This window comes from Sander lucioperca, chromosome 6, assembly GCF_008315115.2.
Source record: "Sander lucioperca isolate FBNREF2018 chromosome 6, SLUC_FBN_1.2, whole genome shotgun sequence".
Classification (NCBI taxonomy): Eukaryota; Metazoa; Chordata; class Actinopteri; order Perciformes; family Percidae; genus Sander; species Sander lucioperca.
The window spans coordinates 4,736,574-4,762,663 of NC_050178.1; the positions used below are offsets into that span (position 1 = coordinate 4,736,574).

The window sequence follows — 26,090 nt, forward strand, 5'->3', positions numbered from 1 at the left end:
CTAATGTTAACTAGCATTTTATTTAGCAATATTTAGCCTGTGTCCATGTTATCTCCTTACATATACCTACGCTCTCCGTCTCTGCAAGATTGGGAATGATTGAGATTTCTCTTGGCACAGCTACCAGAAGACTTACAACTTTCAGACAGGTTGCTCACGTCACATCTACGTCGTCAAGCTCAGTTTGAGGCTGCGCAGCACGCTCAGCCATCACCGGAAAAGTACTTCTATTAGACTTCACTCGTCTCCGTGGAAATCTACGGCGTCGCTTTGTCCATGGGGTTCATACTTGTATTTTGGGTTTCGACCAAGTTCACGTTTGCTTTAATATTCATTAAATGCATTCTTTTTCTCATACTGTCTGTCTGAACATAAAACTGTTTCTCTCTGTTGTGTGGGAATATAAACAGATAATAGAGAATGCGTTGTTGGGAATTGTAGCAAACTCCCCTTTAAGAAAATAAATTTACATGGACATTTAAGTGAAGCAGGGTATAATATGTTGGCATACATTGGCCTTGACTTTTCATAAGATAATATAAATATGCAATGAAAAGTTAACATCTAACTGGGCGAGGAACCAAATGTTTCTCTTATTGATACTTATGTCGTCAACCAAAATAAAATAAAATGTAATGGGATTAGCTTGCATGTTTATCATTTTTGTATCATTGAACCTGTGCCACTTCCACCTCGTAATGTGACATGAAGAAGTTTGTTGTGGAAATAATCAATCAATGTATGAATATAACCAAAGAAGCAGCCATTCACAGCAAGTTTTTTTCAAGCTGAATATCATTAGAGGTTATCTGAAAATGTTAAATATCTGCAGTCAATTGTTATGCCACAGGACATTTTCTCATTTTAAAAATGTAATAATTTTATTTGGGAACACGTCCTTGTAGACGATACCTAAGTTTATGTTTTAAAATGAACTTAGCTTCTAATATTAGCAGATGCTTTAGTTCATGTGCAACAAAGGACAATGATCAGCTGTGTCATATTTATTTCTCTCTCTCTCTCTCTCTTCTTTGTGTCAGATGGCCACCTACCAAGAGCCAGGTTCTGTCCGAGGTTTCTGTCTGTTAAAAGGAAGTTTGTCCTCGCCACTGTCGCACCAAATGCTTGCTGGGAGAATTATAGAGTGTGGTCTAGACCTACTTTATCTGTAAAGAGATAATTCTGTTATTATTTGACACTATAAATATAATTGAATTGAATTGACTAGACATTTTACGTGAATAAAAAAACAGGAAATTTGTCATACATAGTGTATGAAACTGCGTAAATTAATTTATCACCAGCTCAAACCATCCATCCTTGCCTTATTATATGTGTGCTAAATAAGATCCATAAAATGCACCTCCCATTCCTCTCGTCTCAGATGTAAATAAAGCCGCATGTTAGAGTCAGAACTGCAGATGGAATACAGAAAAAAAAAAAGAAGCAGGCTTCCCCCGACATGCATACACTCATAAACTGTTCATTCTTTTCCATTAAGCGGAAGCCACACTGCTCTAATGCCCTGGCTTTACAGCTGTCACACACACACACACACACACACACACACACACACACACACACACACACACACACACACACACACACACACACACACACATGGTTCCCTCTGCCTCTCACAGTCATTGCTATTCCTTTCACACCTCAGCTTCTCTCACAATAGTAGAGCAATATGAAATGGTTCAACTCTGTGATTAAAACAGGAAATGAAATCATGGTTTGTGATTAGACTTAACCACAACACTAAAACATGTATGTTGATCACCTTCTGTTGACCTTTGAATAACGTTTTACTCAACACCTACATTTATAATAGTGCAATGACCTCTTTTATGTGTATCTTTCACCAATATACTTGTATTCGGAAGCTTTTATATATTGGCTATTTTGCTTTGAGAATTTGTTTAGTTGGCAGTGAGCTTCTTCTTTGCTCATCTTGTTAACGTTAGAGAAAGTCATGATGACATTAGACCTTCCAGCTCTTGACAATTTTTAAAAGGCATTACAGAAAAAGTTGTACCTTCACATTTGAAATTACATTTCAAGGGGCTAAAGGAGGAACAGGGGGTTTTAACTCTTTATGCTTACTGCTCATGTTAGCATGGTATAGATATAAAGTCAATGTTATTTTATGATTAAGTCACATTTTTAAGGTTGGGATAATGTTAAATGTTGAAATGTTAAAATACAATCCTTTGTCCCTCTATATTCTGTGTATTATTCATGTAATGTGTTTCATTACTAGTGGTAATTGACACTAGCGTGTTATGTAAAACTGTTTCTCTCTGTTGTGTGGTAATATAAACAGATAATAGAGAATGCGTTGTTGGGAATTGTAGTATTTATGGAATGCTACAGAGATTTGAGACATGAACACATCAACGTACAAGGTCCTTACATCATAATGTTGCGTTTATAGAGTACTCATAAATATGCACAGTGAGGAGTGGCTCTGCTAATGTGTGACTACTGTGCATACCTGTCACTTTATGGGTACATGCCTGTGTGTGTGTGTGTGTGTGTGTGTGTGTGTGTGTGTGTGCGCGCGCATGCGTGTATGAGAGTGTATGTGCGTGTGTGTGTGTTCTTGTATATGTGTTAAACTACATTACATGCAATCAGACCTCCCCGCCCCAATTAAAAAAACATTGCTGAGCTGCTGCCAGCCTTTGAAGACAGCAGCTGTCACCATGGAAACTAAGTATATCTATGTATCCTGAAAGTTTTCTTTCAAAACTGTATGTATCTTTAGTGGGTGTGTGTGCTCATGCATGGGTTTCATCTGGTCAGGCATTTTCAACTGCCCTATGGTAAAGTTAACTTGGCAGTGTATATTTACTGCCATTACAGTTTAAGGGAACAAAGTAGAGAGGGAAAACTCCCCGGTATTTGATACTTTCAGTACTTTCAGTATCAAATACACATAAATTCCATTATCTGCGAGTGTGAGCTATTTGAATGCTTTCATGTTGGTCAAAGGAAGGCCAATGCATGCTGAACATCTGTTACTGAAATCTGAACTTTATGTCAGTAGTCATGTGCTGTAAAGATAAAAACTATATTAGAGGATTTACATATATTTCATTTTTAAAAGCGTCTCATGTTTTTGTATGTTGCTCGGATGGGTGGATGCATGCTTCATAAATGTGCGCTTTATGCAGCAATCAAGCTGTTTATTACTGGCTCTTATGTTAGCCCATATCAAATATTCTTGGTCCACTACCTCTACCATCCCTTAAAAATGACACTGAGGTGCTAAGACAATATTCACTGGTCAAGATTTGAGAGTATCATCCATGACATGAATCTCATCATGACATGATAACATAGGGGCTGGCAAAATACTGTTCAAGAAAGAGCGCTCATTATAATGGATGATGGGCTGGAGCCTCTGACAACTGCAGCATCTGTGCCAAGACATTGAACCTTATACAGGATTACTCTTCACATATGATTATGACACAGCAGACTAGCAAATCACATATTTCTTATCTATATAAAAATAAATCAGGTAAGACAATCTCAAGAGTGTGTATACATGAATTACCATTAGATCACCCATCAACATTCATTCTCACTCACACACATGCACACACACGCTTACAGTTTATTCAGACGTGCACACCCCTACAAATGTAAATGACTAAGGCCAGTTTTTGGAATGGAGGGCACAAGTAAGTAGCTTATTGGCTTCTAGGTCCCCTCCTGTATCTCCAAGACTACAAAATGAAATGGGACTCAGTAATGGGATAGTGGGCAGCTGGGATTTCTTTTCCTGGAGAGTTTAGAGATATCCCCCTGCCGCTAAAATCATCATTCAGTTTAGTTACACCAATAAGCACATCTCAATTTCTCGAATCTGCTTCCACGAGGATCTCTTAACAGACCCGTTGGCTACCTGGGAGGGCTCTTTTGTTTTGTGTAATACCATTAATAGGAATGAGTTGAAGGAGGGGCAGTGACATTCTCCATTTTAAGTGTTTTTTTCTCCCAGAGTATTCACCACACATATTGACCCTGAGCGTAGTGCCCAGTGGCATGCTCAGGTAAATTGTCAAATGTTTCAGTGAGATCCTTTGTCTCTTCCTCTTGCTTTGTCTCTGGCTTATAGAGTGTTTTAGTCTGTCTAGTGTCTCCATTACAAACACTCTGGCTCCAGCTTCCTGTTTATTTATGCTGCACTTGTACCTCAAAGGCTTTTATCTAAAGTATTTTGACGCCCCCTCTCAACCTTTGGTCTACGTGCCATCTCAGGACCTACATGATTCTCATGAGCTACCCCACGAATCCCTTCAATGGGAAACAGACAGTTCTGGCCCAGCATTTTTTGGGCTGCTTCAAAATGGTTGACACCTTTCTGGTAATTGATGTTGATGCTGCGTTTTGGGCTTGAACCAGCCAAAAGACACTCTGAGGGACTGGCGTCAGAGATGTCGCGGTTGTGCTCATCATCATCTGTATCAGCATCGATGTATTTGCTGATGGAGGAGTCGTGGAAGGTGAAGACAGTTGCTGCTAGGGTAGTGCTCTCTGGGGACTTCGGTGGGGTTCTGCTGCTGGCAGTGGTGTAGACAGAAACTTCTGGGCTTAACAGAGAGTGGTCTGATATGACTGAGCTGTCTGAGAGCGTGGGCGGGCCTGACCCCCCATCGTTGTGCCAGCCTCCTTTGGGGATAAGGATTTTTGAAGAGTTGCCAGAAAAGAAGAATCTCCGTGCATTTTCTGAGCATGAGGGCTTTGTGATAGACACAGGAGTCAGCATGGGTTCACGCTCCCCGGTGGTTAGCTGGCCTGTTTTTGCACTGCCGTGCTGGGACAAAGCTGTAACCGGACTGTGGGAGAACCGGTTGCTTTCCTGAAGACCAAGGTCCATTGCTGGACTATGGGGGAAGCGTGGATTCTCCTGGAAGTCTGTAGCACAACTGATGTAGCTGTCAATACTGGACAAGCTTTTCATGTCCCCCACTCCTTCTCTGGTTCCGAGCACCGGGGGCCCATGATCTTGGATGGCCCCCAGCTCTATCTCATCCCTCTGTTTGCCAACTCTAGAGCCTCTGTCTTTAGCATTGAGGTTTGGCTGGGATTGTGTCTTGGCCATGTGGTTGTACATCTCCTCTAATTTCTGAACATTTAGCCTCTGGGGACTGGTGTCTCTGGCCTTGTTGGGAGAGCCTAATTCCTGGGCGTTGAAGGAACGGTTTGAGCTTGTCTCTGATGCAGCTCTCTTGGGGGTCCATTTCCAACGGCTCGGAGAGAAATGGTTGTCATGAGGCCTCTCACTCTTCTCTACAACCACATCCATCAGTTCTGCACTACGAGCAAATGCCTCTTTCAAGTTCATTGAGACAATGCTACCATTTCTCTTTGCCCTATCTAAGGCCTCTCTTCGTTTAAGTGCTTTTTCCTGCCTCTTCTGCTCTTTGTAGAATTCAGAGAAGTTATTTACAATAATGGGAATAGGTAGGGCAATCACAAGTACTCCAGCTATGCAGCATAAACCCCCCACTATCTTTCCCAGTAGTGTTTTTGGGTAGATATCTCCGTAGCCAACTGTGGTCATAGTAATAGTAGCCCACCAAAAAGAAGCTGGAATGCTTTTAAACTTTGTATCTTCCTCATCCTTCTCAGCAAAGAACACCAGACTGGAGAAGATCATGATTCCCATGGCCAGGAAAAGAATGAGTAGGCCCAGCTCATTGTAACTCCTCCTAAGAGTGAAGCCCAGAGACTGAAGGCCTGTGGAGTGACGAGCCAGCTTCAGAATACGCAGGATACGCATGATCCGAAAAATCTGAACCACACGGCGGACATTCTGAAATTGCAGCACACTCTTGTTGGATTCTGTCAGGAATATGGTGACATAGTAGGGCAAGATGGCCAGCAGATCAATGACATTCAGAGGACCCTTAAAGAACTTCCACTTGTTGGGTGAGGAGAGAAAGCGAAGCAGATACTCCATGGTAAACCAGGCAATACATACAGCTTCCACGTGTGCAAGTTGTGGGTTGTCTGAGGACTGGCCAAACTCATCTGTGTCCTGCAGCTCTGGAAGGGTGTTCAGAGACAAGGCAATGGTGGATAGCACAATGAAGAGGATGGAAATGATGGCCAGGATCTGAAAGACAAATTTATAAAAGTAATATGAGTAAGGATTGCAGGATCAGGAAATGACATCAATCAGTGGAAATCAGATATGCACTTGGACATAAATTCCTTATTCTGATTAAGCAATTACACCCAACACCAAATGCATTAAATGCACATTCAGTGTACAGTATTAAAATAGGTTTTGATTACAGTATGAAAGTGCTAATAATAATTCTAATAACTTACAGTCTAAAAAACCTTCAATAAATGCCTGAAGTGTATGACTGGCTAAGAGCTAATGGATTAGATTGACTTAGACCATTTATTTATTCATGACTCACTTATCAAGCTTATCCACATGAGTGAGTTTGCTTGAGTGGAAAAAGTACGTTTAAGTAACCAATAAACAAAAGCAAAAACATCACAGAATACAGTATGTGTGCCTTGATGAAAATATTCTCCATGTCTCCAATTGTCAGATATTTAATAAATGAAGAAACACTCTTCTCTTTAGGTGGATGGTTTTAAAAAAAAATACAATTTAAGGACAGTTACGAAATTGGAGTTAGGATATTTCCATGTTTAAAAAGACAACAGTCTAAAGCCATGTAGTGGCTTTGCAAAAGTTATGAACTGTAACCACAGTTGGACTCTTGACCACTTTCTTCTGGACTGACATTTGCATGAAGTTGCAGAGATAAACAGACAAGCCATTCCGTTTTGACACAGTGCTGACCCTTCAGTATCCAACAAATCAGGGACATGGTGAATGCTAGATAAAATAGCAAGGTGAAAGGCTTCAGGGCTCTGTGATTATAGAACTAGGGTTACGGAACATTATCCTCATGGTATTCAAGGTTTCTGCCTTTAATGGTCTCTCTAGAAATTTAGATGGGAAACGTCTATCACTACCTGTCACCTGCATGCACCAGAGGATGCCTGTTTCACTTTACACACTACAGAGAACTGGGAAGTTTGTCAAAAAGCAGCACCCTGACACACACACACACACACACACACACACACACACACACACACACACACACACACACACACACACTCCACCAATCATGCTAACAAGCAGTACGTGGTGGTACTTTATGTGTATAGGGCATATTTTCTTATTACAGTAAGAACTGAAAGCACTACTGCTGTTCTGTAAAAGCTGAGACACTTTGTTTAAAACCATGAATTCATTGATGTCGAATCACAGATTAAACAAGTTTAGTCAGTTTAACAAAATCACATAAAATGTATTTTTTCTCAATTAGGGGTATATACTGTACACAAGCATATATTTTGATTGTATTTGCCCAAGTTTTGACATATATGGGTGGGACTTCGATACTGTGGCTCCACCGCCTGATTACTACTGCGCAGACTCCAAAATTACAAGATGGCGGCGCCCGTATCTGGGATATTTTCATTGTTCTTGCATTTTCATGTATTTAAAGAACTGGATACAGTGTTCAAGGCTGAGCTCCGTTAATGAGAGTTGCTCAGTGCATGATGCCATCATGGAGCCAAATTACCTGGAGGATCAGCACTACTTCTGCATTGTGCGGCCCATAGAGCAGGTATACTAGAGACCTCCGCTGACTTACTTCCATTTTAGCGTTCAAATAACTTGAATGGGGGTAAAATGATTTAATTGGGCGGTTCTTCTAGACTTTCCAAATGTTACCGGATCAAATGGATCAATTTCTGTGAGTACAACGAGTCATTTCACGGGGCAGTGATGAAGGACCTGAGTCCTGGACTTGAGTCCAACTCGAGACGCCATTCTCTGGACTTGTAACTCGACTTGGACTCTAACTCAGGTAATGGTGACTTGACTACAACACTGTCCCGGGGGTGGTGACGCTATAAAACAAACATTTATCCACTGATTTATAGACGTGTCTTTCGCCATGTAACTCTATGGGAAAAAGTATTTTTGGGTCAGAGGGCATCAAATGACAGCTCGGGAGTTGCAATTTCACGATCTGGCCTCTATGTTCAATTTGCTTTAAAACCCGGCGCACTTCCTGGGTGCCTGGATATTTTGGCTTCACTTTTGTACAGTGGGAGGAAGTGGAAACCACAGTCACTGGTGGAAACTTGTCGTCCATCTTTTTTTTTTTACAGTCTGTGATATATACATGTATGCAGTTTCTTTTAAGGTTTTATTTTTTATATCCATGTATCCATAGATCCAACATATGCTCTGATATTCTGGCTCATATTAATGCTTATACAGTACGCAGGTATTACACAACAAAGCATTACATAATTTGATTACTGACTAGCCAACTGACAATAGGGCAGTGAACTCAACTAGAGCAATGTGGCAGGTGAGCATTTGTTCTTTTAGTGGACCAAGGACATGATTACTTCATGAACTATAGTCTATATTTGTTATATTAACCCTGAATGACTCCAAGAAGAACAGCACAACTTGAAGGATGAGTAGGAGGTTGTAGCTGGAACACAGAGCCTGTTTTGGCAACAGCCTACACGAATGAGGTTAGGATGATATATGATGAAACAAATCAGAGACAAGTTTAAAGAATCACAAAAAATGAGTGCAGCTTAGTCAACAGTGCAATAAAGGCATAAGACACATTCACAAGACACCCATATAACATTTAATATAGGAATCAATTATTTCAGAGTGATTTAATTAAATCATAAAAAATATATATAATTTCCTCCTCCCTACTCTTGTTAAGCTTGATCAAAACCTCATCCACGAACTGGATCTACTGGTTAAACAAACACTCACTTGTGTAAACAAACAGACCAAAGGCCAGCGTAGAGCACATGATGCGAGGTTTCCCTATATCGTCCAGAGGAAATTAAAGCACAACAGCAGGAATAGAGCAACAGCAACTGTTGTTAGGAGGTGTTTGACAGCGCAGGCTCTGACAACAGCCTAATAAATTCGGAGTCCACTCCCAAGAGTAAAAATGAGGGCTAAAGAGGCAACCTTATCTACGACCAATCAGAGCAGGAGGACCCTGTTGCCATAGCGTCACGGCAGACATGAATAATGACCCTATCTGTTGATTTTCTTCCCCTCTGTGCTCATCTCCTCCTGCCCTGGAGAAAATCTATTTGAATCAAACACTTCAAGAGCAGAGAGGTGCTGGGGCCGGAGAGTGAAGGTGGAGCTGAAGTGCAGCACAAAACTGAATGGATAGATAGGCTGCAGCATTGTCAAGAAAAGTATGATCTTGTTAAAGAGACAGTTTTTGTACAAATTAAATAACATGGTGTATTACTTATGTGAGGTTGTACTTATTTTTGTAAAAACTGTTAAAGTTCACTTGAGTACCAGATGCAACAGAATTATAATGAGTCAGAAAAAGGATGCTAACAACAAATCCCAAAACTTGAAGCTGTGGGAGATTGTATCTATAAGAGCAGGACAAAAAAGTGCAGAGGTAAAAGGATTGAGAAGCTATAAAAAGGTCGCTAATGAAGGCACACTGGTGCTGCTGTGTAACATTATGGTTATGAGGTCAAGTTCCACAAGGAAACCCTGCTCATTTCTCACTGGCCTATGTCCCTGATGCTCCTGCCTCTACACACTCTGTACTCACTTACACTGCCTAGCTTGTCTTTATCTCTGTCTATCCTGGGTTGTTTAATGTCACAGGGTGCTAATTTCATCAAACTATTGCACGGTAAATCTGAGATAAATCTTTCGGTGCACATAAAGGAGACTGCAAACAAAAACATGTCTCGGATAAGGTAGAATGGAGCTCTAGACATGACACCATTACAGCTATTTATAGACTCTTAGTGGACCCAGAGGCACACATAACAAGAAAAATGCTAATAGTGGCCACACCCTAAATGATGTCATTTAATGTCGTGCAAGTGAGTTATGATGGATATTCTATTATTGCAACTAGATTATATGGACACAAAAAGTGAGTGACTCCCAGCGAGTGCTCCTTGGTGGCCTACTAAAGGGAAAACAAGATGACGGGAGGGAGATATTTATAGCTAGAGGAGAGGAAAAGACAACATGTGTGCAAGGGATGGAGAGAGAGAGAGAGAGAGAGAGAGAGAGAGAGAGAGAGAGAGAGAGAGAGAGAGAGAGAGCAGATTGACAGGAAATCCCACTGTGACTTTAAACAAAGCCACACTGGTTTATGTCTCTAATGGCATATCGTCATGTGGCTCTGTAGACTCAATAGTCCACACAGACAGCCATCTTCTATCAGACAAGGTGACACCAGCCAACCATTCGGCTGTTTGAAAAGATATCCGGGACATAATTGGTGTTAATGACGCCCTGAAAAACCACCCAAACACATACACAGCCCTGTGACATTCTCCTCTGAGTCATATGTGAGAGATATTATTTCATATATGGGAGAGGGAATGTGCCTTCAGACATGACAGTCATTGCACAGGGACTATTGGCTCATACACTATACATACACCAAAACAATTTCTGCTCTCCAGAGACACGTACACTTGGGGCTCAGCGAGAAGAAACATTAATTTACAACTAGTCCTTCCTGTAGTTGTTGTACTTGCTGTTTGCTCTGCCACCAACTCTTGTTTAGATATGATGGCCTGGTTTTATGTTGGCTGTGTCCCAGCAGCTGTGATTAATTCTCTTTGTGCTACATTGGGTTTTGTCAGGGTCGGGTCCATTTATCTGTCTCCCCAGCACTCGTCTAACAAGGACGGAACCTTGAACCTTTGCACTTTTTATAAAGACTTTAAAAAATAGAGTAGTATTATGTTATGGTAGATGTTAACCATTACATCGCTGATTTACAAATCGTAAAGAAATTATTTTGACTCTTTAGCTGCTAAATGCACAACTATGTTCACCAGCTAATAGTTAACTTTGCCTGTCCATTTGGTAGCGTACAGTGCGTCTATCAGAGCTTTTTTGTTGAAGTTGAAATATGCTAAAAATGCTCTGTAGAGCTGGGGGGGGGGGACTGTAGAGTAAGATGAGGGTGTTCTGTGGGTTTCCTTTCACATTAGTCATTTGATTCATTGTTAGTATAAGAATATTAATTAGTGCAGCTTTAAAGTGAGACTGTGATGGCCCTTTGGTGTCATTTGAGTGTTTTTCCTCTCTACATTGTAGATGTGTGTCCTGACTTGTGCCTCCTGTTTGCAGGTTACTAATTAGAGTAACTCACCTCACCTGGGTCTGGTGTGCTGAGGCTTCCTAAGCTGCAGTATCCTCTGACTCTCCCCTCTCTCTCCCTGCTGTCTCCACAGGCACACCAAGGTTTGGTTTGGTTTGGTTATGTTATCCTATCCTATCCTATCCTATCCTATCCTATCCTAGGTTTGCCTTTTGCTGAGTTTACACTTTACAACACCAACACACACTCACTCATGCACACCCTACACCACTGCATCCACTGATTTCTACATCTCATTCTGTATATAGTTAATTTGGTCTAATTTGGTCCAATTTGGGTTAATAAAGTATTGCTTAAAGATTTAACATGGTGTTGTCGCCCTCTTTGTTATGACCACCTGAGTCAGGTCATGACAGACACATATGTAACGTATGTAACAGCAGCCACTACTGTATGGCCACAAGTAACAATTATGGAATAATGCTGAATGCTAAAGCATAGTTTAGCAGTGGTGGAAGTACAGAATGGGTCAACTGACACAGAAATGTCAATTATACAGCAATATCTATCTTAAGTTTATTTTAGTTTGTGTTAGCCACCATAAGCTACTGGTTACACCAGACCATCAGCAACAAAACCCCTGAGTGCCTCGAATTGAGCAAGAGTGTGATTTATTACTTATGAGTTTAACATTTCATTTGTAAGATTTGTTATAGTTGCATAGCTTTATCTGCATTCTTGATGGTTTGTAGGTCAGCTTGGTTTTAGGTTTGATTTTATTGTTTATTTGGTTCAGCCACTTTTGGTTAGGTACTGCTCAGGTTAGTGAGTACTCACAATGTATTAAGTTAGGTGGCATCCCAAGTGACAGTTCAGGAACTCCCAGACTCCCAGTGCTCCGTCTGGCACCTTTCTCATTAGCAGCAACAGGAGCAACAGACACACTGCTGTGCTTTAGTAGTGGAAGTTCCTGTTCCTGTGAATCCCAAGACCATTGTCTGTTAGCTCTGCCAGCACTCACCCAGGGAAACACATTAGACCCACCTAAGAATGACAGGTAACGTTCACTTAACACTTAAATAGGCATGGACTGAAAAAGGTTTTAGTAAAGGTGTATTTATTTTCGGGTGAGTAAATCCAGGTTTTGCTTGATCATTAAGATCCCCTGACTAGCTGACTTGCTTTCCCATCATCCCCTGAGCAACATCCAAGGCCACAGGGATACCATGCAACACTCTCCCATCCTCGACTGCCAGCCACTGTCACCATGACAACCCCCTTGAAGCTCGACAGGAGGTGGCTACGTGGACCTGCTTGTGAAAAGCAAGTCTAACAGAGTCTCCTTCTCTCCGTCTCTACCTCCCTCTCCCTCTCCTTCCTTCTCTCCCTGATATGTACCTTATTAAAGCTCACCCAGCTTTGAACCATCTGTACTGCTCTAGTCTCTGTTCTATCTCTAGGTTTTTTTCCTTTGTGTCAGATTGCTGTTTGTATTTCAGGTGCTGTGCTGCCTTCTTTCCATACATTTTTAACATTGTTTTCTTAAAAGTGAAAGAGTACTCAATTACTAAGCCTCCTTCAGTCTTTTAAACTGCCAGACACCCTCTTCAAGGGCAGATGTTTAAATTGTATGCCACACTTCAGCTGTCATAGCCGTTGATTTCATTAACAGGCTCCGCACAACCACAGCATTGATTTTCATCTTATTCGAAATTTTATTGTCAGTGATCAATAGTATGAGAGTAATAATATGAGAGTTAAATAATGTGGAATAATTCACACCCTAATTCTGAATGTAGAAGGGCTCTGCCTCTTTGCCTGTGAAAGAGATGTGGTTTCCATGGAGACGGGAGGAGACTGTCTTCCACATTTCCCCCAGCATGATAGCGTAAACACACACACACACACACACACACACACACACACACACACACACACACACACAAACACACACAAACACTTGCAGTGGCTCAGCTGTAGTCTCCGCACCCTACATCACTTTTGCTTGTAACTTTAAACAGCAGAGCCTCATTTATCTTAACCTCCCACATCTTGCCATAATGAATAAGATGCATTTTGTTGCTCTTTAAGGGAGCTTCTGGCAGTTCAGCTTTCTACACAAATGCACAGGCCTGTAGATTCAAACTAGACACCTACTGTATGATCGTGACCTTGCTTCTTTAACGGAAACTGCACTTCTAAACTCCTTGTATGTTATGGATTGGCAGCTACTCCTTCAGAAGGATTTGTTTCTGTAAATGTGATGGTAAAGAGTCATTTGCTTGAACAATCTGCACATGTATTACAAAAGTCACATTATTGTGATAGATTTATGTGTCTTTCAGAGCACAGAATTATATTAATTAAGTCAACTTAGAGGCCCTTCGACTTTAGCCTGGTCCTACCAGACTCTCGTACATTTCATTTGTACAGAGAGTCTGGCCTCTCTCCATTGACAAGTGTTAACTTCCTTGAAGGCGGGTACTCTGTTGAAGTTTAAAACTAGTAGGAGTACTGAAGGGAAATGAAAATTGAGCGGAAGTAAGTAGGAGGGCGGAGCCAGGCTACTTCGACTTTACAATTTGATGTATAGGTAGGAGTATTCAAATGATGCTTGTCATTCAATAATATCTGCAAGCCTCTATGTTATTAGCTCTTATTTATTTTCTTATTTCCTAATTTATCCCTTTAAAACATTACGTAATTTGAGGTCATAGAAAAGTCTTGAACAAATTTTTGTACAAAGTGCACCACAACCCCATTCAGTAAACCACTAATGTAGGTAGGGAATCTATGCCTGGACCATCTATCTCCTGAATGAATCCCACCTCATCTTCTCTGCCTCTCAATTATTCATGCATGTCAGATGAAGAAGAGAATCCAGACTCAGCATCTATATTTAAACTCTAACTGGTCCATGGTGGCTGTATAAATAGAAACAGTATAGGATCTGGTCTGGCACAACAAAGAAGCCTGTCTTCATCAGGGATTTTAACTCAGAGCAGCATTTATTAGAAGGAGATGAAAGACAGCTTTGTCATGGTTCTGTAGAGGCATTTCTGGATTGAGGAAATATCAGAGCAGTTATGGCAGGTGAGGGGATGTGTGGAAAAGCTTAACCTGTTTCTGCTGTCCATTAAGTGTCTAAATAACTCATCCTTAGTAATGTTGAACAGTACCACGCTGACAATCAAAATCACTAGGATCTTACTGTATGTACTGCACTCACAGTATACAGAAACTACTATATATATAAAGAGGCATGTCTATCACATTGTTCAAGGATATTGTCTATATAATGTCTAATAATAGTGAATGTATCATGCAGTTCACGCAGTCCTGCAGTCCATGATTGTTTATTTATTACAGAAACCAGAGAATGTCATGGTATACTCTGCAGACAGCAGCACAGAAAGAAAATGTAAGCTTGAGCGAAGCATTTATTTGAAACGCAAAGAGAGATGCAGACGCAGGACACAACACACACAACCCCTCTATAGACATGCATATACAGTCAATCAACAATGATGCCTGAATAGAAGGCAGCTGCAAGTCTTAGCATCAAAGAAAAGACAGTTGCCATGGTGATAGCGACAGTGAACTTTTTCTTGAACATTTTAGTGACGGCAGTGAAAAGGGAAATACAAGAGAGACATGGAAAGAGCACAAAAACATTGAAAAACAGAGAGACAAAGACAGGACTTGGACGACCTAGACTGGAAGATGCGAATGTCACAAATTGTATTCACAAAGCAAGAGCAATACAAAGCAAGATCACTCTTAATCCTGAATGTATGCTTACTGCAGATATTCTACTTACTAACGGCGTAACACTGCACTCAACATATTTCATTACACATTAGTTTATGAAGGCTCAGTGGCCATTCATTGTCAGTGCTGTTAATCCCTTTGAGAGTTATACTCAGATTAACATGCAAATCCTTAGTAACTGGATAACTATAAGCATAGTTTTTTGTACCTAAACAGCCTCTATTGTATTGGTCCTGAAATTATTCAATAACCATCCTGACTGTGATGCAACTACCCATCGGATCAAGAGGAACATGTGAAAACATACTATAGCATTTCAACAAGGATGTGTACAATATGCGTCTTTAATGTGTAATTCAATTACTGTAGCATGTATAGGAGGCTCTGTGCTGTACTAATGTAAATTAACATGCAAGAGAATAATTAACCAATCACAAACTCCGCCCCCCTTAGTTTCTGTTGCCATGCATGTCAAGCATTCCACTCCGTTTATCACATTGTAGTTGATAAAAGCATTTTCCAGCTTTCTAGGAACCAGATTTGATCAGCTCTTAACTAGGTAATTAAGATACAGTAGCTTTGTGAGCTGGTTGTAAACGCCGTCTCCAGCTGACTTTTTAAGGTTTCCAGCCGACTTGTTTCACAAGGACAATCTCTAAAATGTACGCTATGTAATTTTCTGCCGCTATGGGTCTCTAACTTGAAACACAGAGTTTTTGATGACGTTTTGATGTTGCTTGGGATCATGGGAATAGTAGTCTTCATTGTTAAACAACCGTCATTGCCGATGAAAATGTATCTGTTCACTGACGAGTTAATATACGATCAAATTGTTAGTTCCTTCTAACAATACGCACTTGGACAAGCAAGACAGAGGTTATATTATTGTTTTGTATTTTTTAAACAGTGTGTTTCACTTTTAACATTACTAGAGATAGAGCTTTAGGATGAAGACTGATTGATATCTCCGATAACGAGTTTGGCTAGGGTTGCTGGAGTGAAAATGTACCTAAATTCAATAAGAGCAGGACAAAGCCGCTAACGTTACCCTAAACTCTGATATAGTAGCATCCAGGATTACTATAATTCTACAGAGTGGTTGTGCTATTGTAAACAGGGCTTTTTTTATGTATCCCTTAACCCAACAAAATAATGTAGTTTAAATGCTCCTTCGCCCCAGAAGTAACGCTAAGCTAGTAAACTGGATATGCTAATGTTTTTTTTAGCTTACATTAGAGCAGACAATTACACTGTTTAATCAATTCCTAACACTTTTGCTTTTGTATTTTGGTTTTGAATTAATATAAAAGACACCTACGTCCAAACACTTTAAAAGCTATCACTTTTACTACAGCCCCGTATGCACACTGCTTTTGGCATGTGGAGAACTCCAAACATTGACAGATCTGCCAGTGCCTTACGGCTGCTAAGCTATGATTGGACAATCACTGTTTGGGGGAGGCGCTTAGCAAATGTTCAATTTGAATTTAGGAGAAGCATTAGTACTAGAAATAAAAGAATGCAAAAGATAATGTAATTGTGATGATGTGTGTGTGAGTTTTGCGTGTATGAGAGTGTGTGTGCCTGCATTTAGGCTTGCGTGTTGAAACTTGAAAATACTGTAGTCCCAGGTGAAAGTGCCCGTCAAGGTGAAAGGCGTCTCGCACCAGTAGTCATGGCCCGTTAATGTAGGTTTCTCCCTCATCTTAGTGGATTCTATTTCTGCCTCTGCCCTTAACACTTTGCTCAAAGTCATTCCTTCACCTTACTACAAGTCCCAGTGAGGGACCGTTACAACAATTGGAGCAGCTTCTGGACCTGAGAGTACTGATTTAGACCCTGTTGTTCTGTGCACACATATAGATGTTGAGTATCAGATATGGTGTGCAGGGGGTTGCACATCACAGTAATGGTGACGTGGCCTCTCTGCACGGCCACGGCCAGCAGCTGCCTCAGGGCCACTCTGCCGTGTTGTGTGTGTGAAAAATGGTGAAAAAAGAAAATGAACAAAGGGTAATAAAACAAAAACAAAAAACAATCAGATATACATGTTAATTTATATCCCATAAATTGCATAGCGCAGACATAAAAGGTCATGATATACACCTCAGAGGCTTGAGCCTGGACATCAAATATCAACTCCGAGTGCATACTAAAATAAACCATTCCACGTGGCTTAACTGACTGAAGTGGTTATTATCTACTGGTTATTATCATTATACATATACATATCATTATATTATTCATTGGACAGTGTGCAATGAAGACAGTGGGAAATGACATGACACAGGTCTAATGTCCGATCCATATATCCATCACAGTGTGCACCAACCGAGCCACCTTAATTTGCCTAGTGTCTGTATGTACCCATCATTCACTCAAAAGGTGATTTTCTCATTGTAGTGACTCATAGTAATAGACATGGCATGGTTATCATTTATAGATTATAAAAATCACACCAATTAAGTGTAAATCTACTTGATTTTAATTTACTAATCTACTGTACATGCAAACTGGCCTTTCCTTCTTCTGTCTGTTGTTTTGAATTTAAATTCAACTTTCCTAACTCAAAGTCTGTGTTCACATTGATGATAGCACGTTTTATTTTTACGTATAGGCTTTTCATTCTTCAAAATTGGACCACTGATTTGGCAGAGGGTTCCTGCAAGAAACACACAATTGTCTTGCAAAACAGCAAGCACACCTTAGAGTGGCTTGTTGCTTGTACCCTGTGGCATTGTGCTAATTTACGATTTACCTCACAATCAGTGAGACAGAGGAGAAAGCTATTGCTGCCATGCTAACCCTCCAGAGGTGTGAAATCAAAGACACAATTTTCAGTTTGGCTATTTTTCCCTGCTGATCATCAGAAAAGGGAACATTGTTGCCCAAATGACATCAGTGTTTTACAGTTCATACATGTGTACAATACAACTGTCATTGATGAGCACTCTTCTTGAGTGTCAGCACTGATTCGGGGAAACTGACACTAACTTTCAATATTAATCACTCACTTACTAACTTACATCATATTTGTAAGTCTATGAGTCACTCCAACCATAAGACTAAAACTGCCATGGCTTCAATAAAATATACTAACTACTACACTGCCAAGACCCCCCTTTTTCATAGAGGAAAGGGGATGAAACAAATGGCTTCATGTTGAGGATCCACACGTTGGTCACTGTCTTATGATAAGCTAAGACATTAAGAGTATTAAGTAAATGTGCTTGTCTATGCTCAAATTGCTCAAAATGCTAAATATTTTATGATTATTTTAACTATACATGCGTTTTCCCCCCTGTGAACAGGCTGGCATCGGTATCCCATTATGACTTTGTTGTAAAAAGACGTGTCTATCGAGACAACTCATAATGAGAATCAATTTAGAAGATTTGGGTCTTCGATGCTGAACTTTTGGTTTTGCTCTCATAGCAGAATACAAAATACTAACCAGATGCTTTTGTTCTATTAGCCTCTGGGAATGTGGATGAGCCTTGTCCTTTAGAATTGAATCTGATCCAAAGGCAAACTCAAATGGCTAATATTCTTCATTAAAGTGATTATGAAAGACCTTCCCCCAATCATTAAGATTTTAGGTTATCTAGGTTCAACTGTTTCTAACTTGTTAGGAGTTGTGCAATTTAGTCAAGAGACAGACCTGTTATTGAATCGATAATATCCTGATTAACAGTCTGGAAACTATTTTTTACTAAGTTAAAACATATATTTTTTTATAATAATAATAATCATAATAATATAATAACACAGGAAACTTATCCCATGTATGAAATCCTAATAAAAAGCCAGTGGAATGCTAAAATTATGGTTTTGTTACCATATGAATATGTTGTTTTTTCATAAATACAGCAGTTTTATGTGTGTGATGTGAAGGTCCAAACAGCATAATCTAAATTCAACCTTAATAATTAAATGAGGAATTGTTAATAATTTGGAATAGTGAAAACATTAAAGGAATTATTGTTGCTGTCGTGAACCATACAGACACAATCCTATGACGCATATTGATTCCCCATAAGAAGCAGAAATGTAAACAATACATCATACATTGACAACCCAGATCACTCGATCTCGCAGAAATAAATTCTGCAATTGTAAATAGAGGAAAAACGAACAAACTGTCCTTACTAAACCTATTCTGCAGCAGAAATACAGTGTACCAAAGCTGTGCTCCAGTGCAAGCCTAAAAAGCTGGGTTGACACTACAAATCCTGAAATATTCACCACAAAATGTATGACATGACTTATAAAATACTCACTAACACGACTCAACCAGAGAATCAGATCTCTGCACGTTAACAGTGAATGCACGTTAAAACATGCAGCACAATATTAAAACTGATACTAAATAGTCCCAAACTCTTTCCAAAAACTCTGTCTAACATGAACCAATTCCACGAATGAATATCAATCAAGTAAACAGTGAAAAGATAGCATGGCTGATGACCAAAATCTTGATAATCTTTACTGTGACTTGGTCTTTCTATCTTCCTTGGTCATATGGCCTGCACCCTCATATAATGATGATGATGATGATGATGATGATGATGATGATGAATTTTATTTCACTTAACATACACAAAAGAAACAATTTTTTCCCACAATTTGCCACCGTAGTGAAACAGGAATAAGGAATAGGCTGAAGCAAAGGTATTTTTGCCTATCCCATACCATAATCCCTATAGAATCACCCAGAAATCCAACAAAACTAAACTAAATATCTCATCACATAATGTACCCCAAACACATCAAATGATAATTACAACCGCTAATGTATTTATGTATTCACTTCCGTTCCCCTGTGTGTTTGTTTGTTTGTTTGTTTGTTTATTTATATGTGGCTGGTTGAAATTTGCCATGAACATTCAGTTTTCTCAGAAGAAGAAACATTGATTTTGGAGACCTCCATGACCTTCTCTCTATTGCAACCATCAGCCTGAATATTCAACTTTCTAATGAGTAAATCTCCTGACCTAATGTAAAATATTGGTGATGCACAATGACATTGCCAACATAAATAAACAGTGAGAACCCAATCACCTTTCCTTTACTGTCACCATCTGGCCAAACCACTGCTTGTGTAATCCACCCAGCAGACTGTTGACTGTGACAGTAACAGCTAAGTGGAGGATATTATCAGGCCTTTGTGGACATCTGCACTATACTGAGTTTTCCCTAAGAGGTGCTTTCCCTAAAAGTATGTAAAGATATATATTTGTATATTACAAATGGATCAAATTAGATATAATGTGAAAAGAGTCCCTCAGTTGAGATAATTATGTCACACCTCTGTAGTTCTTCTCAGCGCAAAAGAATATTTTAGCATCTGTTAGCATTGTTCTGGTTTTCTGGCCAAAGCAGGCTGTTGTCAGCACAAAAGCACTGTAAGCTGTTCAGCGCCAAACGGCAGTCAAAGTTAGCGACTAGCTAATAAACAAAGTGGAGGATAACTAAAGAGCCTGATGTTTCCTTCAAGAGTTGGCGGAGACCAAAAAAATAAATCACATCTGTCAGGTGGCCAGAGATACGACTGAATGCTAATGCTGCTCTGTGTCTGCTGGATGTAAGAAGAGGCAACCGTTTGCCAACACATTCACCATATCAACTTTATACAGTGATGATACTTTAATCGTATGCTTACAGCTACCCCCATGTGGCCCAAAAATGAATCAATGCAGGTTTAAGTTTCTTGGATCAAGATATATTTGTTGGATTACAAAACAAATATGTCCTTGTCAAATTTCACCAAAGTTATTTGTACGTGTTGTCTGGGTTTGTGTGGTGCAGAGATACAGTATACGCTGGGATAATGTGTACTCAGAGATTGAGTGCCTCAACGATTGCTTTTATGCCGGTCACTCTCTCTGCCTGTCACAATGTGTCTCTGAGTGGTTACGTGTCTTCTAACTTGCCCTGAAGTCTGATGCAAATGCAGTTATAAAAACTTTGCTGCAAACTCTGAAGGTTAAAGTTGAAATAAACTCAAAATCTCAAACCTTAATTGGTCCATATTTTGGTTTTAGCTATAGTGCGTTTAACATATAGATGTATTGAAAGGGAAGAGCTAAGGGAATTGATTAACAGCACTCACCTTTGACCAATTTTGTTGACTCTGTTAAGAGAACACTCACATACACACGTCTATATTTGCATAGTACAGTTTCTAATGTATCCCTGGAGTTTATAATGGATTCTTTAACCCCCCCTCCTACTCAGACAGACTGAAAACCCCAGAAATGTAATTAATGGTATTTACATCACTGCTATATGTGTCAAAAATGTGAATTGAATTAAAAGAATTGTAACAGTAAAATAAATAACGGAGCTTGCAAACTTCTACATTCAAAGGCTAGACGGCTAAAGTGTAGGAAGCTGAGCTGCTGTCTGTTCATAACAGAGAACCTTTTTAACAAAACTCGTAGCAGTTCATTTTTTAATTGAAATGGACAAGAAAAGTTTTTTTTGGACTTGTTCTGATCTGTAAAACTCTGTATTTTTATCATTGTGTCCAAGAATGTTGTGAGCCAGAAAGTGACCTAACCTTTAGCCAGATAGATGGTAGTCTATATCCACGACCTTCCACTTCCAGGATTGCTCCGTTGCCGCTGGAAATTCCGTCGCATGTCCTTATTTTTGGCCGGATGTCTGTTACCTTACGCTTTCTTTGTGTTGGAATTTAAAACTCAGGTGGATTAACGAGGACTATGGTTAACCGCTCCTCAGATATCTGCAGGGTAAATTGAGACAGCTAGCTAGACTATCTGTCCAATCTGAGGTTTCTGTTGCACGACTAAAACAACTTTTGAACGTACACGTTCCAACAAAATCAGTTCCTTCCCAGGGATATTTTGCAGAGGCACCGGGGCTCCGTGCGGCACTTAGCCCAAGACGATTGTGATTTGTTTAAAGCCATGCCAATAAACCAGAGCACGTTCCTCTCCCATCCCAGAATGCTGTGTGGACTAGCCAGACCCTCCTTCGCAGCGCTGTGGAGGAAGGTCTGGCAATGCGAAACTAGATAGATGGTGGCATATTAAGGGTTTTGTGTATCTACTGAGCAATTATGATCATGATCTTATAATGCAGAGAGATGGCTGCCTTCCTTATCCCGTATCCTCATTACACATTCATTTTCAGGTCACAGCCAAACACTTTGGAGAACGAAAGGGCTGTTTATATGCCATGATGAAGGCATCCAGAAGATTATTTTCCTTACATATGGTGAAGATTGGATCATTGTTGTGGGAGAGTAAGTAAGTCTTTGACAAGTAACAGCCAAATAGCCTAGGAAAGTCTGATATGTTATTTCCCCCCAAAATCCCCTATCAAGCACACATTTGTGACTTCAGTATCGCATGGTCACTCTGCAGCCTTAAAGTTACATAAAATACTCGAAACTCACTGTCTTACTGCCTTCTTTCTTTGTGGTGTTTTTAACATGAAGGGCTTAAAGACTGACATAGGTATACAAAAATGTACGTCCTAGTGTTACCTCACCAACCAAAAAACCAAAAAGCAAAATTTTGATGGCGGGGGGGGTGTGCCAACCGGGTTGGGGGTGGTAGGTGGAATCTATATATAGATATATAGATATATATATCTATATATATCTATATATAGAGAGAGAGAGAGAGAGAGAGAGAGAGAGAGAGAGAGAGAGAGACACGCGTAGAGAAAGTGTTTGAACTGTTCTGTCTTTCCTGTCTTCAGCTGTCCTATAAAAGCCACAAAAAGCAGCACTGAAATCAAAAACTAAGACTATCTGTCAAAAGATGGTCATTGGTGACGGGCCATCTCAATGCTATAGCTAAAAAAAATTCAGGGCTGGATCTTCACAAGAATACGAAGGCTAGGCTGAACCTGTGCCTCTTCCCCACATGATGCCGTCTAGCCTTCCAGAAAAATTATGAATGAGGACTGCCTGAATGCTCCGACCTCTGCAAAATGATTTGTGGGATTTGTTGAAACGAAAGCTATATTTATAACAGACTTGAAAATAGAACAAGAATTGTTGGTCTTTCATGAGATATTTAGTCTTGAAACGCAGACTCTGGATGATCCAAAGTTGGAACACAGCATTCTAGGCTTGTTTTTATGTGACTTGCTATACTGTACATCATCAACCATGTGACTGACTGTGACTTTCCAGCTGTCAGAAATAGTGATTGATTCTACTTTGGTTGTTTTATGTCTCGGATTCTGCTGCAGACTGATTTGTGAGTAGGAATATAGCCAAACCGCATTTATATGTCATGTTAAGTGTGACATGAGAGGAGCAAAAATGACAATCATGTTCAGCCTTGGTTTCTTCTGTAAATTGGTTGAAGCCAAACCCATGTTGATACTGAATTATATTTCTCCAATAAAGCTTTGAACAGAATCTCTTATATAACATTGAAAATGTGAATATATAAAGTTGGGCTTGGTATATAGATGTCCTGGAGAGGGAAATATTTCTAATCATTTCCAAATTCAAAATTTTACTCAAACTTGTAAATATTGTACTGTCCTAATAATTAATAAGATTATTCAATTCTGTACTTTTTAACCCTACTGTTATGTTGTGGGTCAAAACGGCTTTTTAAAGTTTAAAAACCTAGGCAAAATATTTTACAATGTTTTTTCAGTATGGATCTTCTTCTGCTGGCAAAAATTCGTGTAATCAACATTTAACATTTTGTGCTAGTTTAGATCAAAATGAAGGCTGAGTTTGAAGATGGTTGTGATCTGAGCAAGGGCACAGGAAGTAGTGGGGGTAAAAAGTAGGAAAGGTGCCATTAATTTTACGCCCCTGGCCCGATTTTCGGTCGCAGCTAGTGTGATCCCATTGCAAGCCAAATGAACAGGGTTAGATTAATGATTTGTTTGTAAATGAAGGATTTATTTGCTTGTTAAGTGATATTCTCAGCACCCTAATCTGGTGACGTCTAATAGTTCTGGTATTTGTTAGCATTAATTATGACAAGAAACCACCCACATTTGAGATGACATTACATAAATGCCACTGCAGGTGAAAAGGTTTTTTTTTTCTTGGCACCAATCTGACTGTTAGGCGCTGCTTTGCCAGCAGACAGACACAATCTTATTTTACGGTGACTCAAATCTGATTTGAGCAAGAGACAGACAATGCTGTGGCTTACAAAGAATGTAAACAGAGAGGGAGGGCAGCTTCAAATTGGGTCCGGAGTCTCCTGGAAAATAATTAACATGACATTTCCCTGACATTTAGTCGGGGGTATAGTGGAGCAGCCTGAAGAATGGGAGGAAGGAAGCAGAGATATGAGCCAGTGAGGGAAAAATGAGACAGGAAGGACGACAGGGCATTACAATATGGTAACTAAGCAGAAGTGCAATTACACTCACACAAACAAACCACGAATAGACCTACTCTAATGTTCAGTACCCACTCCTTCAGTGATGATAAAATTAGACTTTTGTTGCTTGGTAACCATTTGTTTTGTGCTCAACTCTACCATTTACCATCTGTTTATGGGCTGTTACACATATATTTCCATCTCTGACCCATAGGACAGCACAGCTGATGAGCATGTGACAGTCTGTGGTCACAACTGGGCCGCTTGACAAGCCCACCGTGTGGTCCAGCCTATTAAAAAATGACTAAGACAATACATCAACCCCTATCAATGCTTTTAGTAGTTTGGTTTTGTGGTTTCACATTTCCCTTTTAAGCTAATTAGGAATTGATGAACTATGCCTCTTATTGTGTCAAGGTTGCTCTTTTTTCTGATAAAAACAAGATTAAGAGTCTGCAGCCATGCTTGCATCTCTGTGAGGCTGTATTCAGGCCGTATAATAATAATGGATGACGCTTCCGGGCCTGAAAAGTGAAGCCAATACGGAAGTGCCTTAAACCTACATTCTATCTAATTTCCATAAGGGGGCGACTTCACTGGTTGCAAAAACAACTCTGTTTTTACAGAAGTCTATGAGAAAATGACCCTACTTCTCACTTGATTTATTACCTCAATAAACATTTTCATAATGAGTTTGTGGCCTCATCGCTACTTTCAAGTCTTTTTCAATACAGCACGATGTTCATTTTGTAAATAATGGTCCCATTTATTTTAAAATTGACGATAAAGCAGGGGATGTTTTAGGGGCGTGGCTACATGCCAACCTCTGTCTGTGTTTCTTGAACTTTGACCCTCTCTGTGTGTTTTCATGCCATCAAAGTTAACTGGGACCCTTTGGTTGCCTAGAAATACCTAACCAAGCTAGCTAGCTACCGCTAGCCTATTAAAAAATGACTAAGACAATACATCAACCGGGTTGATGTATTGTCTTAGTCATTAAGACTAATACTACTAAAGCCTTTTAGTAGTTTGGTCAATGGTTTCACATTGCTCTTTTAAGCTAATTAGGAATTGATGAACTCTGCCTCTTGCTGTGCCAAGGTTGCGCTTTTTTTTCTGGCAAGCCATCCTCCGTTATAAGTGTATAATATGCCAAAAGAAGAGATGATGAACACTTTTTTTAATGGGAAGCACTGCACCCACTCATCAGTTGGTTGTTATTGAGAGCTTTAGACTTGGAGAAAACAATATGTACAAGCTCTTTGCTGTGTTATTATTCAAAGGGAAGAGTACCCATCTTGGTTAAGCACTTCAAAACTGTTATTCAGTGATGTTTTGATGAATTGCAGATATCAGGGTGCAATAATGGAGACAGCAGGGTACAGTCGACTCAGAGTGGTCATCTCCTTTTTGTAGGCTACAGCACTGTCTTAGCGCTAACACAATAAACATTGATTTTACATCTCTTTGATTCCTATGAAGAAGACATTTAACTGACAGACCCACAGCACTCATCTCAGTCTGTATGTGGGGTAGCGCTGACAGTTCTCAACAAATCCTCACCGCAAAGCAATAGTTTAATTTCCTATACGTTTCCCAAACAAGGCACACCGCTCCCTTTAACAGTGTGAGAAAGAGACAGTGTCCTTTTGATCCTTCCAATCCAACCTAAAAGAGTGAGATCAAAGGCTCCTCATGTTTAACACTGCTGTGGTCTCCCAGGTTGACGGGTGCAGTTGTGTTTCCCTGAGAGGCCAGCTGAGGTCCAACT

General features: G+C 39.9%; 1 protein-coding gene across 1 annotated transcript in view; it reads right to left on the reverse strand.

Annotated features, from left to right (window-relative positions):
- Positions 1-1,123: 1,123 nt before the first annotated feature.
- Positions 1,124-26,090, reverse strand: part of kcnb1 (potassium voltage-gated channel, Shab-related subfamily, member 1) — a 30,866-nt gene continuing 5,899 nt past the window's right edge. The window contains exon 3 of the mRNA XM_031302098.2: positions 1,124-6,136. Coding sequence (XP_031157958.1) covers positions 4,211-6,136 — 1,926 coding nt within the window. The 3' untranslated portion in view covers positions 1,124-4,210. The remainder of the gene's footprint in view (positions 6,137-26,090) is intronic.